At 46.1% G+C, this 16,237-nt stretch overlaps 1 protein-coding gene across 5 annotated transcripts; it reads right to left on the reverse strand.

Annotated features, from left to right (window-relative positions):
• Positions 1-4,337: 4,337 nt before the first annotated feature.
• LOC128573148 (protein RoBo-1-like) lies at positions 4,338-12,692 on the reverse strand. Of its 5 annotated transcripts, none has more exons than XM_053573344.1 (8): positions 12,454-12,692; positions 9,707-9,842; positions 8,947-9,047; positions 8,416-8,502; positions 8,108-8,215; positions 7,500-7,649; positions 6,750-6,881; positions 4,338-4,649 (listed from the first exon to the last, which is right to left on the reverse strand). In XM_053573344.1, exons 3-8 carry the CDS (start codon positions 8,984-8,986, stop codon positions 4,459-4,461), a joined length of 708 nt encoding a protein of 235 aa, XP_053429319.1. In that variant the 5' UTR covers positions 8,987-9,047; positions 9,707-9,842; positions 12,454-12,692; the 3' UTR covers positions 4,338-4,458. The 5 variants fall into 5 exon arrangements, with proteins under 5 accessions (XP_053429319.1, XP_053429321.1, XP_053429320.1 ...); XM_053573346.1 differs by having other exon boundaries at positions 8,936-9,047; XM_053573345.1 differs by having other exon boundaries at positions 9,707-9,845.
• Between the last annotated feature and the right edge of the window lie 3,545 nt (positions 12,693-16,237).

Genomic DNA, 16,237 nt, shown 5'->3' on the forward strand with positions numbered 1-16,237 from the left:
CAGAAGTCTCTCGCTGACTCCCTGTATCCTCATAGGAGTGATGATAGGCAGTTCCCACCAGCCAGAGACGCCTGGAGTCCTATCTCCCCAGACTCATGGTGCCCAGATGCAAGGAAGCTGTTACTCGGCTGCCATCTTGCTCCGCCTCCCATTTTATTTTTTTTTTTTTTATATATCTCAAAGAAAAATTTCAGCTAAATGGGATTAAATTTGTTCCTATCATGACAAATGACACTCCACATATATTAGGTCAAATATTAGGTTTTATTAAAATTCTAAAATGAGAAATGTTTTTCTTACAGCTTCATTCTGCTAAAAATTAGAGTTCTCAGTTCTCTCAGACTCTATGAATAAAGTGTCATGGATAGAGTTGATTAAATCATTGTGTTTTATGTGTGTAAGAACTGTAAATCATCACCCGTTTATGGAATCATTAAATGAAATAGAAAACAGTGAATTTAATGATCTTATGTTTTTTGCCTATACTTACTAGGTGAATCAGGGAAGATTTTTACAAAGTTTTAATAAACCATTAATTCCAATTCAAGATTTTCTTCACACAAAAGAAATTCTCACCAAACATTTACTAATCAAAAAACAAAATCGGCCCTGCAATTCGCATTTCCTCACTGACAATACACTCCATACACGTGAGCTAAATTTTAATCTTCAAATAAAAAGCTTATTTGTGATCTTGCTAAGCAGATATGATAATTCATATTGAAACTGAAACTTTTTATGAAACAAATCAATGCTTTTTACAGTTTTAACACAAATCACATGCAGATTTTCATTGTCATCAACAGTGCTATGTAACATGGCTGTAAGAACTAGAAAAATATTAAAACTTGATTAATTTAGAATTGGTTTTCAATTTTTGCAATAGCCTTTCATTATGATGGTTAATCATATTGAGAGGACACAGTGAAATAATTTGGATGAATTTAGTTTTAAAATTGATATGCTCTTGCTTCAAAGTCAAATCAGGAGAATTATATCACCAAGATGGTAGAGTAGGAAACACCAGCCTTCATTCCCTCTCCATCCCCCCAAAACAGCTATCCACAAATCAAAATAGCCAAGAGTTTCAAAGGCCCATTAAAGAATCTGTGGTAACAAAGTAGAGTGAAAGAATGGAGACTATCCACACAGAAAGGATCACTTACCTAACGAATGCAAACAGTGTAACCTACCTGATTCTTTGTACCCTCAATGAACCTAAAATGAAAAATTTAAGAGAATCGCCTAAGCCCAAGAGCTGGAAGTTGCTGTGAGCTGTGATGCCATGGCATTCTACCAAGGGCAACAAAGTGAAACTCTGTCTTTAAAAAAAAAGAAAGAAAGAAAATTAAAAAAATAAATAAATAAGAAAGAATCACTGGTGAGCCTGGCATACCTGAGACACCAGGAGATAGCTAGGAACCAAGAAGAAAGGTGGAGGTTAATAGTATCAGCCATGTTTCAAACCCCTGGAGTCCCTGGAAGCCTGCGGCATGGAGGACACTGGTGTAATTTGTCACTGAAGCAACCAACGGCCATTCTGGAACACTGAGGAATCCCAGACAAGGAGATGTGGCTAAACATTCCCACGCAAGGAGCAGCTGCTGTTGAGCCACTTCGGGAAAGGAGCTGCCACCTCTCAAGCCCACGCATGTCCAGAACTCAAGCTGCAGGTGCCCGGCAAGTGCCCCCACTCCAGATCTGTGCTCTTTGATGCCACTTCTCACCAGAGCAAGCCAATTTGTACTAGAGCCAAGATCTTTCTGAGCAAACCTATGCTCCCAGTCCCAGCTCAGCCACCATAGAGAGAGAGGGTATATTCCCATATATTCCCGGAGCCATTCTCTGTGCTCCTGTATTCAGCTTCCCAGCTTCACCAGCACACAACTTCGCACACTATTGCCTGTGCAACAATGGTGGTCCCCATACCCCAGTACCACTGCTGCTATGGATCCCAAAGCCAAGTCCTTCTTTCTATGTGTCCATGCTTCAGACATAAGTTTGGTGGCTACTCCATGGGCACAGCTCATCAGTGCACTGCCACTATGAGTGAAACTACACCCAATGCCAAGAGGAATACCCTCAGCCACAACTTCCCTATTGGGATAAAAAAAAAAAAAGAGATTGGGAATACCCTCACAAGCATTGTCACTGAAGACAGTAACAACTCTCACTGCCACCATTTTTTAGAGATGGGGGTCTCACTCTTGCTCAGCCTGTTCTGGAACTCCTGAGCTCAAACGGTCTGCCAGCCTTGGCCTCCCAGAGTGCTGGTGTTACCGGAATTTCTTCTTCAATAGGTCCTTATCTGAGGGATTTGAAGAATGAATCCACAGACAATGGATCCATAGTAAGAGAGGACTTATTTTACAGAAAATAATACAGAAAAAGCACTAGAGCTTCTGGCAGAGGGAAAAACCCAAGTCAGAAAAAAATCTCTCTCTGACTCCTTTGTCTAGGGTTATAATATAGCTCAACAATAAATGGATATAATCCCTTAGCTGGAAACAAAATGGCAATGCTTTCCAGGCCTAGGAAACTCACATGAAATTGACCAGATCTGGGAAATTTTCACTCAAAGTGGAAGGAGAAGGAGACAGAGGCCAGGGTGGAGACACCACAGTGCTCCTTCAGCTGCAGTTGTCTGGCCCTCTGGCCACTGAAGCCTCCTGTGGCCTCCCCTGCCTAACTTCAAACCCATTGCCCCCTGCTACACCAACACCCCCAGGGCAGAGACAAGTGGTCCTCCCCTCAGTGGGGGCACAACCCACCCTGTGTCACTAGGATTACAGGTGTGATCTAGCTAAGAGTTTTTATTATATTGAAATTCAACTCCCTTCTCAAGAGAAAGAGAAGAAATTAATTGGTACCCACTGATAAGCAGAGTACTTCAAGGAACCACAAAACAACTCTGGATGTGCAACAACCGAAAACAATAGGCAAATGCTTGAAGTCCCATGTCTAAGATGTATGTATGTTCCCTGATGTCTAGTATTTCCATTAAAGAATGGGAGCAGTTATCCCTCACTGCCCCAAATGAGGTAGGAGAATTGAGATTTAGATGTCACGCAGATCTATAATTTCTGCTCTGGAAAAAACAGCAAAAGAAGTCTAAGCACATCCTAGCTGGGATGTTCATGGTGAAGGCAGAGGCCTGGCTAATAGAAATATCCCCCTTTCATCTGGCTCAGAGCCCCAATGAGCTAGATTTGTTTGGATTTTCCTGACTTGTTCAAGTAAGCAGGCAAAAGGCAGAAACAATTTATGCATTTCAGGTATTGTTTGAGACCACCTTTCTTAGATGGCCAAGGGCAATAGAACCCTTTTCCCTGATCTCTGCTCTTCTCATTAAAGTTAAGATGTTAGCCTTAGTTAGGAAAGGCTAACAGGTATAACCCAAACCTTTCCTATTTCCAAGGGTTAACATAACAATCATTTACTTTTTGCCCACACTGTGTCCACAATGAGCCTTCATGGTTGGGACAACTACTTTGTGTGCTTACCCTCCAAGGAGCAGCTTAAGACACTGGTCTTCTCTCCTACTGAAACTTGGCCCTTCTCTGGGACACAAGGTCCACCTCACACAGTCAGTGGATACAGAAACAACATAGTGGCTCAGATGGGAAAGGGCTCTGTGAGCTGGGCCTGGAAAACTGCAAGGACAGCTGAGAGATGTGGTCTAGCTATGTGCCAGGAATTGGAGGATCCAGGGTTCATTTGAGCATATTGCAGAGCTGCCTGGGTGTAGGATCAGGACACTGGGTGTGCAGTTTGAATCCATGAAGGCTCTTCCTCTCCTGGAGCTCCTGCCTCTGCACAGACACTGTACAAAGTGTGGTCACAGTCACCTCAGTCCCAAGCCCTGCTGTGTGAGTGCAGCCCTCCTGCTCCTGGTGCATGCACCTTCCTCTTTTAAACTGTCTCCATGGCCCACCTGTACCTGTATCCTTCATTCCTGTTCCCACCATCCTTGGAAGCAGACATATCCCCAGTACGTGTATCTCCAGTATATGCATAATCCATCACACCTAGGATGTTACAAACTGTGGAAAAGGACCCCATTGGACCCTGAATTACAAAATCATTTTCCTTGGCAGTGGGCAGTTCTGGATTAGGGATGGAAACTGAGACTTTCCAGAAAAAGGTGTGTTCCCAGATGTGTAGCTTAAGGACACAGGCTGAGTGACAAAGAATGACAGAGACTCTTATAGATGCCATCTCAGACTTCCTCTGGAATGTGCTACTTGGGGTAAAGGAAGAAGCCATGAGAAGAGTGAAGAGGATTTGTTTACACCTGAAGTGCAGACAAAGAATCTCACACACACACTTCTCAAAATAACAGCTCTTTAATCCTTTGGTGCTAGTGGTTGCAGGGGAAGCGTTGGGGAAGGGAACAATGCAAAGACTGCCACTTTGTCATGTTTTTGCAGGATTGTGGACTTCGAAGTGATTAAGCAATCAAAGCAAGGTCTTCAGCAGGAGGAGGCCAGTCAGAACGGAGGGGATGAGAGGTGCTGGAGGGGGGCCGCCACTGGCAGGGCCCATGCAGTAGGTGTAGATATTTGTATTCTTCACCACTTCCTCACCCTGCAGGCCACAGGCGGACTCTGTTGCACAGCCCATGGCGAACAGTATCAAGGACTTTTGAGCTGTGAAGGGAAGGTCCAGGGTTAGTCTTCCTCACATCCTGTCTCCCTCCTCACTCGCATCCTCAGGTCAGTCTATCTGCCAACTCTGGGGACAAAAGGTGCTCTCGGTGCCACCAAATCCCTTCCAGAAGAAGTCTGAGATGGCATCTATAAGAATCTCTGTCATTCTTTGTACTCAGCCTATGTCCTTAAGCTACACTGACATTTTGTTTCCAGCTAAGGGATTACATCTATTCATTTGTTGGGCTATATTATACCCCTAGACAAAGGTGGTCTCAAACAATACTCTGAAATGCATGTCTGCCTCCAGCATGAGAGGCGTTGACTATAGCTTCTCTTACACCCAGGGACCTGCACCCCTAAAGGACCCTGCTGTGTTAAACAAGTGGCTGAGTGGGGCCTCTGGGCTCTGATTAGAGGAAGAGGGGCTGTCAATGCCAGAAAGAAGACTGAGTAGATGCCAGACCTCATGCATTGGACCAAAACACTACTATGGTGCCTGTACTCCTCCTTACCTTTCCTTCCTTAGAGAAGCCAGAGGGAAATATTGTAGCTCTCTCTTAAGACCAGACCCCTTCTCCAGGACTCAGTTTCTTCAGAGATGAGCACTGTGAAATCTCCCTGCATGTCTGTACTGATACCCCATTCCCTGACAATCTCACCCCTCTTGTGTGGTCTGTGACACCTCCTTCTCCTCACTCATCCCAGTGCCTCTAGATAAACATAGGGCACTTCCCCTGCTGCTCCCAGGTCCACCTTCAAACTCTTCTCAAAAAAGCCTGGGCATAGTGGCTCATACCTATAATCCTAGCACTCTGGGAGGCCCAAGCCAGTGGATTGCCTGAGCTCAGGAGTTGAAGATCAGCCTAAGCAAGAGTGAGACCCTGTCTCCACCAAAAATAGAAAAACCAGCTAGGTATTGTGGAAGGCGCCTGTAGTCCCAGCTACTCAGGATGCTGAGGCAAGAGGATTGCTTGAGCTCAGGAATTTGCTGAGAGCTGTGATACCACAGCACTCAACTGAAGGAGACAGAGTTAAAAAAAAAATAATAATAAAATAAAAAATAAATTTCCCAAATAAAAAAGCATAACTTGCCTCCCTCTAAATTCTCTCTCCTGTCATTCAATTCTAAAATGCCACTAATTCCATGAAACCTTTTATAAGTTGATCATGAAAGTACTGAAAGACCATCTGGCTGTATGGTCCAGAAAGAAAAATACTGTGGTTGTTTCTCCAACTACTATCTGAATGGTACATGTTCCCTTTACCAAAAATATAAACGTTTCTCCTAATTAGGAAAACGGCAACTCCTTCTACAGATTTCAGAATGACACTGTGCAGTAATTAAGTGCTTATTCATGGGGTTTGGATAAAAGTAATGTGGTAGTGAAGTGTTGTCACTCCCTTCATTGTCTATGAGCTAAGGTCCCATTCTGGGAAATCATGGTGACACGTGTCCCCAAACCCCTGTCCCAGCTCTGAGAAGCAGTTGTGTCTCTTCTCTTGTCCCTTCTCTCCTGACAGATTGCTTCCTCAAGATCGTAAGTGGACAATCATACTTGTTTCATACTTGTTTCCTTACTTGCCCTGCACCAGGCACTTGCCCTGCTCCACACTGTGTCTCCCATCTCTTGGTGTCTTGCCTGGCATATGCTCCTCCCATGTTGGATCAGGTTTGGTTTGCGTGATACACAGGCTACAAGCAGAGTGGTGATACGTCACTTCTAAGATGACACAGCTCTTCTCCTTTCTTCTGTGTCTCATCACTCACTCTGGGAAACACCAGCTGATACATCAGGAGGACACCTAGGTAGCCTATGAAAATGTCCAGCTGGAGAAGAATCCAGGCCTGGCAACAACTACATGGATGAGTTTGGAAGCAGCCCCTCCATCCAGATGACTGCACCTTCATGAGGGACTCTGACCAGAGCCACCCAGCCTGCCACTTCCAGATTCCTGACCTATAGACACTGTACAATAAGAAGCATTTACTCTTTTCTGCTGCTACATTTGGGGGTAATTAGTTACACAGCAATAGATGACTAAGGTGCTATACCCTTTATGAAATGAACACCAAAATGCTCAGGGAAAGATCCATACCTGTGCCAATAACCTGAACGCACTTTATCTCAGTCCCTCTGCAGGCGAGAGTCGTTGGTGTACAGGAAGGGTCATTCTCATTATAGCAGGCAGGACATTGAACGCCATTGAGATCTGAGGATTTCTGAGACACTAAAATGAAGAGAGAAAAATTTCACCTTAAGAAACACACAGGAAAAGTATCTGACATCATTACTACTGCCAAAATCATGGTATTCCAGGATTCCTCCACACATTAAAAAAAAATTATTTATGACTCGGATGGCATGGGAGGAGAGAGGAAGAGGTGTGTGTTAGATGGAAAGGTGTAATCAATAGGATCTCACAGAAAGTTGGTCTCATCTTCCCCTTTCAGGAATCTCCTGACTCTGCCCTGGCAGGGGAAAAATCCACAGGTGATGGGAAATGAGATAATTTATGATCTAAAAAGATGCTGTGAATGGAGTAAGGAATTAAATAGGTGAGGAAATAGCTTTCAGCTGGACCAGGAGAGAAGCTCATTTACATCTACAGACTCTCTTAGAGAAACACCCAGGACCAACCCCTGACCTCACCATCACTTAGCCTCCCATGCAAGACAGGGGTCTTGTATCCACCCCTAATTCTTCACAAGGAAATCCCCAGGGAGAATGAGAGGCAGCTGGCCAGCAAAATCAGTGGGCGTCTCAGAAGCAGACAGGTTGACGGGGGCGGGGCAGAAACTGAAAGCAACGGGGTGAGAAGAAAGAGCCTGGAGTGGGCTGTTCTCACCTTGGAGGTGCCCTTGGTTACATTGCTCAGCTTCACAGCACTGTCTGCCAAACCCAAACGTTTTGCCATTCCCCAGTGTTGCCGAGAAGAACAGTGGAGAACACTTGCTTGAAGAACAGCCTTTCTCCTCCCAAAGACCTTCACGCACCCCTGCACAGAACCAAACCTCAGAGAGTTTTGCTGTTAAGCCACAGAGAGAGTAACACCCTAATAGACAGCTAGCATTAAAGGCCTTTGTATCTTCACTCCCTTTGCCTTTAGTCTTAGCACTTCTCCAAAAGAGTCCCTCTGTGTTCGTCCCCATTGTAGAACAACCCAATGGAGGGACAGTCTGTTAGAGTTGCTTGGAGCGGGAGTCCCCGTGCAACTGAGGGCCATGGCCATTCCCTGGAGAGTCTGTGCTCAACACGGGCCTGTCCCTGCTGCCTCCTGTCACCCCACTCTCCCAGCCCCTTCCTGGAAGGACACTAAGTAAGGAAACAAGTATGAAACAGAAGATATGTAAGGTAACAAAGAGCTACATCAAGTTTCTTAACAAAGCAACCCCCTCGCTGTGAGCACCTTGTCTGCCCTGAGTGTCTAGCACTCAGGCGGTGAGTGGGACCTACCTGATGTGTTAAGTTCTTGCTTGTTGCTGAAGCAGCCCTGAGAAGTCTCACAAGTCTGCTTCTCAGTGTTACACTCCCCCAGAGAGCACTGGATACAGGTATAAGTCTCTACGCAAAGGAAATAAACACCGCTTACAAAAGATTCTAGAATGAAAACTGATGTTTCCCAGAGTCTGGGAATCAGGGTGCGATAAAACCTGCCCCATGGCACTGGATGCCTACAAAGCACACAGCCCCTCCCAGAGGGGTTTATTGCCCACCATACCCTTCAGACATCTGGGAGAAAGGGGCCATGCATTTGTTCTTACCCACAGTGCTGAAAACAAAGGCCATGAAGACGCAGATGGCCAGGAGAGTCTTCAGGCTGCGGGGCTGCATTGTGACTCCTCTGCACCCTGTGGAAGTGAAAACACAGGGTCAGGGACACGGGGTCCAGGCCTCTAATCTCTTGACCCAAATGCCAGGCAGTGTTGCCTATTCACTCATTCATCTAGCAAATGAGAATTTATCAAGCACTTTCTTTGCGCCGAACATGACTCTTTTAGGGGATGCAAAAATGAACAATATGCCATCTTTGTCATTAAAACATTCATGATAAAAGAGCTTTCCTTTCCTAGAAAGGATTTGTATGGGGCACAGGGGTAGGAGGTCCTTCTTGCAGGTATGGAAGGTGTAGGATTTTCCTCCAAACCCAAAACAAAATGAGATGACTTGACCGAGATGCAGAAATAACTCCTCTGGGCAGGGGATGGAGGCTCTCCCTGTGCTCGAAAAATCTGTAGTACCCCAAGGAAAGCAGCCCTTTAGCTAAGGACAAGTGTTTCTTACTTCAAAGTCACCTTTGAAACTGGAGCCAGTCACCAAAACAGGTCTCACCATCCCACTCTGGAAAAACTCACTTTCAGGTGCTTCCAGCCACCTTCTGAAGGGACTGCTGCCTCTGAGAAGATAGGGGGAGAGTGAGCGAAATCCTGCAGTGGCCCTCCTTTCTTCTTTCTTCACTTACTTTTATAGGACTCATACCCAAATGGCCTAATAATCAAAGCACTGTAGATAAATACAATCCTGATAGCAAGCCAAGTGCAATAAATCTTCTAGAAAGATATTGTAAAAACAGCCAATGCTGGCCTTCTGATCTTCTAACAGAAAACTCTATAGAAAAAAGGACTATGTGAGCTTGGCTAACAAGTTTTAAAAGAGAAAGGGTTAAGAAAATTCTGTAATTCAGAACCTTCCAGTCATAGTTTCTTCAGGAACTGTTTTAAGGTGACTGTTTATTAAGTACCTGCACCTTGATGGGCACACCCAACTCCAGTGCAGCTGCTGTGGAGATGTTATTGACTGAACTGGATATTGCCATGAAGACTCCTAATAATACACTCCTTCCCGAATTTAGTGCCAGAAGTTGGATGAGGGGATGCCTCTCTTTCAAAGAAACAGCATGCTTCATTTCACAAATAAAAAGAAGTATAAACTCTTTTCTCCTTGGTCACCAGAAAGCCCAGAGGTTCATTTTATGTCAGCCATGAATCCTCTAACTGCTCCCTCCTGTTCTTCACCCATGTTGGTGTGTTCATCCTTTCAAAGATTCCTTCTCACCATTCGAGGGGCAATGGGGATATCAGTGACAAGATCCCTCACAGAAGAACATGGTGGGGGGTTGATCAGGGGAGTGTAGGGAGCCCTTCCATCTGTGATCTGCAGAGGGGACTCTAAGTCTTGCCGCCCCCCACAGCTTCTGCAGGGATTGAAGAAAAGACATGTGAGTTTTCAGCCCAAAATTGATGTTTCCATCCAGCTGCTCCTAGCTTTACCTGCCAGCTCTCCTCATCAGCTCTGTCCTTTCCTTTCTCCTCCTGCCCCCTAGACCCAGGCCACAGGACCCACTTCTATCTCTCTAGAAGTGAGACTGACAGTCTCCCTCTGCCCACTTACCTTCTCCCTTGCCCTCCATTTTCTTGCTGATTTATTTCTATAGACTCTACCAGGCCACTTGTTTGAAATGGAAGACAAAGGCAAAAATGGAGGGATTCATGTTTCAGAAATTTCTCCCACAGGCATCAAAATCTTGTTTGCATATTCCTGAAGTCTGGGACATAGTTGTGATCTACCTGGTCCTCCCAAGTCCTCCCTGCCCAGGAGCCACCCAAGCTGAATGCTGAAGACAAAGAAGGTGCCAGGCCCACAGTAGAGAACAGCAGGGCTGCCATACACCTCAGAAGCCAGAAGGGGCAGGAGGGGGACAGAGGTCCGCAGGGTCTTGCTGGAATCCCTGAAAATACACAGCATGTGGCAGGAAATGAGGATGCTAACCTAGCATGTTCCTGTTGTTTAAACAAAGTTGACAAGGAATTTCAGGGAAGACAGAAACGTGAGCCCAGAAAAGATCAGAAAAGTTGCCAAATCCTTGGAGGTGGTAAGGATGGAAGATGCCCTCCAGCCCCTAGTGGGAAATACCAGTTATATCTCCAATGTCATGTGAGTCAGATCAAGGTCATTATTATAGAGTAAGATTCTGAATTTCTGTATGTGACACAAGTCTGCCATTTCCTGAAAACTCGCCTTCAAGGAGGAAAAGTATAGGCCCCTAACCCTTCCCAAGTCTCCCACCACAATATTGCAGGCTTTTTGCAGGCTTTTTCTCTGACCTCTGTAGGATGAATCTGAAGGCAGATGAGGCAGGACAGGAGTGAAGGGCTCATGAAATACCACAAGGCAGGGAAAAGTGGGATTCCTTCCTAGGTTGGAAGAATTCATACAGGTTCCTTGAAAGGAGTATTGATGATGTGTGTTTAGAAACAATACCAGGGTCTGTCTAGAAAATCCTGGCTCTGTCACTTCAAGGTACCTGAGCAATGGTTTTCTAGCCAGCATTCTCTCTGGAACAGAGGCTGTCATTTTCCACCCTGCCAGGAGCTGGAGGGAGTCTTCCATTCTTACCATCTTCAAGGATTTGGCAGCTTTTCCAATCTTTTCTGGGCTCACATTTCTGTTGCTCCCCAAATTCCTTATCAACTTTGTTTAAATGATAAGAACCTGCCAGATTAGCATCCTCACTTTCCCCTACCATGCTGTGCATTTTCAGAGACTCCAACAAGACCCTACTGACCTCTGGGCCTCATCCCCCTCCTATGTCTCCTGGCCTCTGAGGCACCCAGGAAGCCCTGCCACCCCTCTCCTCATTCTAAGTTCCTCTTGCTCAACCTCTGTCACAAGCTTAAGATAACCGTTTAAAAATGTTGCCTGCTGTTGTCTTTAAAAAGAGGAAAGAGGTTACTTTGCAGGGGGAGAGAGTTATGAAACACAGGGACATAAGGTTGAGGAGCAAGGCCTGGGCCTCACAGAGCACAGATGTGCCCGACACACCGCTCCACCACCCTAAGCCTCAAGTTCAGGTCTGCACAGGACAGATAGCAATACCCAAGTCTTAGGATGATGGTAGAGGTTAGGGCATGTATGATGTGCTTGTCATGGTTGGGGCACATAGCTTCACCACCATCCACATCAGCAAAAATGGGCAAGTGTTTGCATTTTGTGGAACAGGGATCAGGGGACCAATAGACCTGCTAAAATCTCCCACATACGGCTACATGAACATGAATGTTTGGGGGCAAAAACATAACACAAGAATCCATCTTTTTTTTTTCCATCTACCATATCAACTGCAGGGACACCTAACAGGTGACGGGACACCAGAAGCCCCCCAGTCTGATTACTCCCCACAGAGTCCCCACAGCATCTTCATTTTCTCTGTCTCAAAAAAAAGGTCTCTCTCACCTTTTTGTCTTTTATGAAAGGGAACCACTTCCAACTCTCTTTGGAAGTGCTCTAAACTTTCTTTGCGTTCTTCTAAATAAAATTTCTCTTAAAAAAGAAAATCATTAAATAAGTTTTAAAAAAGAGAGAGAGAGAGGAGGCCCATATATCCCACATCCTGCCATAGTCTCACAGCTGCTACCCTACCTCAGAAAACAGCATAAGTAAGGGTACATGTGAAACTTACTAAATGTAGAATATAAATGTCTTAACACAATAACTAAGAAAATGCCATGAAGACTATGTTAACCAGTTTGATGAAAATATTTCAAATTGTATATAAAACCAGCACATTGTACCCCATGACTGCATTAATGTACACAGCTATGATTTAATTAAAAAAAAAAAAAAGAAAGAAAACAGCATAAGTGATCTGTTCTCATGCCCACGTAGAAAGGTCTTTACTCCCTCTACCTGTTAAACCTGTCCCCTTCTCATAAGTGTTTGGCCATAAACTCCCAATATGCTGAGGAGCAGAGATGAGGACAGTTTCTGGGAGAGAAGGTGCGAGGCCAAGAGGCCAAACTTACGGGTTTGTCTTGATGGATGGAGATATTTGCTGGTCAAATCTAGTTCCTCGCTGCTGTGCAATGACACCAGATGCCCACCTGGCCTGACTGTCAGTGTGGCCTGGAGCCTGATATGCAGACCAGAGTCAGAGAAGAGGAATGGTTGAATGGAAAGAACCCAACCAGTCTGTCCCTGGCCCCTCACTTCTCGCAGAGAGGAAAACCACAGTGTAACTGATGTCAACCAAGGACTGCCCAACTCTGTGCTACCTTCCTACTTCCTAGGGCAGATCACAAACAGCCCTTTCTAGCCCAGTTGAGTGCAGACTCAACCAAACTGTGGTCACCCTGGGCAAGTTGCCAATCCCCTAGTGGCACAGAGAAGAGAGGTCAGGACACTTGGTGGGAATCAGAGACTTTGATTTGTGCCCCCCCCACACCTCTGCTTTAATATCATCCCATAGGATCCCTCCAGGGACCCCGCTCTCTCAGGGCAGATGAGCTCATTTTTGGAACCAAAAGAACATTCCACCCCTCATCCCAAGTGAAAGCATGCCTGGGGAGTGGCCACCTTCCCTCCAGCCCCACTCCTGGCCATGGCTTTGAAAGCGACCCACTCCCCATTCTCCCAGCCACAGACACAGATTCAGGTTTTGGCTAAAGTCTACTTCAGGTTCCCTGAGCTTCTCAGTTAAGACTCTGATATGGGGGGGGCGGGGGGGAGAGATGTCCATCTTTGTGTTTGTATTGTCCAACTCTAGCAAGAATCCTAATGCTGTTTAACCAGACCCCCCATATCCAATCACCCTTGATAACTAATCAGGCTCCTCATCCTCTGTCACCCCCAGGGTGTTCTTGCACCCTGGCCTGCCTCCAGCAGGAGCCCCACAGGTAAATGCAGCCAGGGCCACCTTTAGCCTTGCCACTTCCTCTTAGTCATTTTCTGTCCACTACCCCAACCCTGCTCCTCGGCTACAAATGCCCACTTATCTGTGCTAAATTTGGGGTTCAGCCTTGAGGAGGTGAAGGCAAACTCCTCCTTTCCCCACAAAGTTCTTTTGAAGATCAATTCATAGTTAAGACAGATTAATAAGAGGAGGAGGCTTATTTGCCAGGCACACAGGGAGATACTGATGACCCAGTATCCTAGTGGGATCCAGGTATTCTTACACTCTTATTGGTGGGTGGGGGGGACATAGGGAGTTCTGTTTACAGGCAGTAACGGATGCTTGGGGAATGGATGGACAGAGGAAGCAGACTGACTTACAAGTTGACCTGTGATGGGTGTCTGGCTTAACATGACTGAGGCCAGGCCTGGTGGCTCCCTGCTTTTCTTTCCTGTAGCACAGTGAGACACAGGGGGTGAGAGGAAGCCTGTTGTTCCTGTGATGGGTTGTAGAATGCAAGCTGTGAGGTGACAGGGGCCCCACTGCTTGGGAGCACATCCAGGGGACAAATCCCCCTCTACTGACCCTCCTCAACAGATAACATATTTTTTTCTAAGCTTCAACTTTTAACCCAACAGAAGAAAAACATGTCTTCCTTAAAACTTTAGCTTTTAACTTCACAGCTGCACTTCAAAGCAGTCATGTACATTTTCTAGCTTAACTTGTAGATATGTAGTATTGCCCATATTTTAGAGTAATAATAGATTATGTTTACCTGGGAATTTGTGCCTGTTTCTTTTCCCATAATTAAGTTGAAAATGTGTCTTACTTCGTTGAAAAACAACTTTGTACTGCCTGCTTAAAAATAAAGGTGTTCAGGCACTCGGGTGCTGGTGATAGAGAAAAATATCCCAGATCTCCAGATCCCATCTTGCCTCTCAATTCCATCTCTGTCTCTTGCATTGTTGTCTTTTGTGTTTTATTTCATCATTTCTCACTGGTCCCACTCTGGTTCATTTATCTGTTGCATGGGTTCGTGAAAATGGGTCCATGAAAATGGTTTCGTCTGGCTGTATAGGTAGAGGGAAGCCCCTTCCAAGGGTCTAGTTTTTTTGTTTTGGTTTTTTTTTTGCAGTTTTTGGCCGAGGCTGGGTCTGAACCTGCCACCTCCAGTGGGGCCAGTGCCCCACTCCTTTGAGCCACAGGCACCGCCCCCAAGGGCCTATTGAACTCTAAGGTCCTTTAATTCAAAATACTCTTCATGATTTAGGGTGAAATTTCCTGATCTCCTTCAAGCCCAGTCTCTCTCCCCCACTGCAAGACCCCATTCCAGGGGTCCCTATACCTATTGCTAAGGGCTCCTTGAATAAAATCTTCCTCACCATCTTCTACAACACTGGGTAATTCTTTTCTCTTTAACATCACTCACCTGCCTCTCTGCCCCTAAGTTCCTCCCTCAGGAAAGTGGGATAGACGCATTCCTTTCTTCAGGTTTGTAGGACAGTCACATGAGCCCACCTGCTCCCTGAGAATGCCTCCCAGCTCCTGCACAGACCATCCCTGTGTCTGTTCTCCTAGCTCTTGAAGATCAGACAGCATTTCTTATAGGGCATTTGCTTCCTGACTAGGCCTCTGGACTGTTCCCTAGGTCAAAAGGAGACCCCATCTCAGGCAAGATGGGCACCAGGCTGCAGAGAGGCCACTGAGGCATGGACAAGAAGAGAAGGGGGGCCTGTTTCTCCAGATGTGCAGTCTTGTCTGTGACTGTGTGCTGCAAGGCCTCCTCACCTGCCATCATTTAACACTCCCAGCCTTGTTCTTCAGTCTCTTAGTCCTCCTTTTCTGGATCTCAAAGATACCATCTGCTCCTTTGACAAGGAAAATGTAGAAGTAAAAGCATTAGCAGCAGCACGGAGGAGGCTGGGTGAGTTCTGCAGGCAGCCCCAAATTTCAGGAGAAAAGCTCCTCCAGGATGTCCCAAAGAGGAGTAAGGCAGGCTCAGAGCACCCAGGGCTGCCTCCTCAGGATCTGACTGGCTTCACTCTTTCTGGAGTTGTCGAGGGTATTTGCTAACTTATGTTACCTTTTCAGCCCAGGTGCCTATTCATAGGAGCTATTCCTCTGCCCAGGACCAAGACATTACAGGGCCCCTTTCCTGGTGCTGAGGATAGCCCTGAGTTGAGTGGGAGTGGGCAGCCTGAATGGGAACCCTCACTGTTCATGACTTGCAGAGTCCACAGTGTTGAGAGATATCAGCAAACACTTTGCCTCCCAGCCCAGGGGCCACTGGCCCAGGCAACCTGGGTTTGCATCCTGATTCTGCTATGTGACTCTTATCTAGTTTCTCAGCCCCTCTGTGCCTCAATTTCCCCAGTTAGAGAATGAGGGTGAGATGGCAGTAATCTCATGGGGTGCTTATGAGGCTAAATGAGGTGGCATACTTAAAGGACTCAGAGAAAGCAGTGCCTGGATCACAGAAGCTCTTAAAGAGTGTTGACTGACATTGTTTCACCATTTATGAAGCTTCTACTGTTTGCCCACGCTTTTAGACAACAGTGAATGGGCACAGATCTTCAAAGAAAGATGGGAGACAGAAGAGCAAGTGTGGTACAAAGAGGCAGACAAGGACAGTGAAGCAGGCAGGACACATGCTGCAGGTGAGGGACCGAGGAGTCCAGGCCACATGCCCCAGTCAGCTAAGCCAAGTGCATCTGTAAAGGAAGAGAGGTGAGGACCCAGCTCTGGACCAGCTGGATATAGGCTCTCAGGTGCTAGGTCAACAGGTTGGCCATGCTCCAGGAGCAGGGCTGATGCAAGTATAAACGTGGCTCTGAAACATGGAGGCTTCTGACTCAAACCTCTCCCATGGAAAGAACAGGTGGGTCTCTCCTGGGGGGTATGAGACCCAACAAGGCCCT

This window comes from Nycticebus coucang, chromosome 20, assembly GCF_027406575.1.
Source record: "Nycticebus coucang isolate mNycCou1 chromosome 20, mNycCou1.pri, whole genome shotgun sequence".
In the NCBI taxonomy this organism is placed as follows: domain Eukaryota; kingdom Metazoa; phylum Chordata; class Mammalia; order Primates; family Lorisidae; genus Nycticebus; species Nycticebus coucang.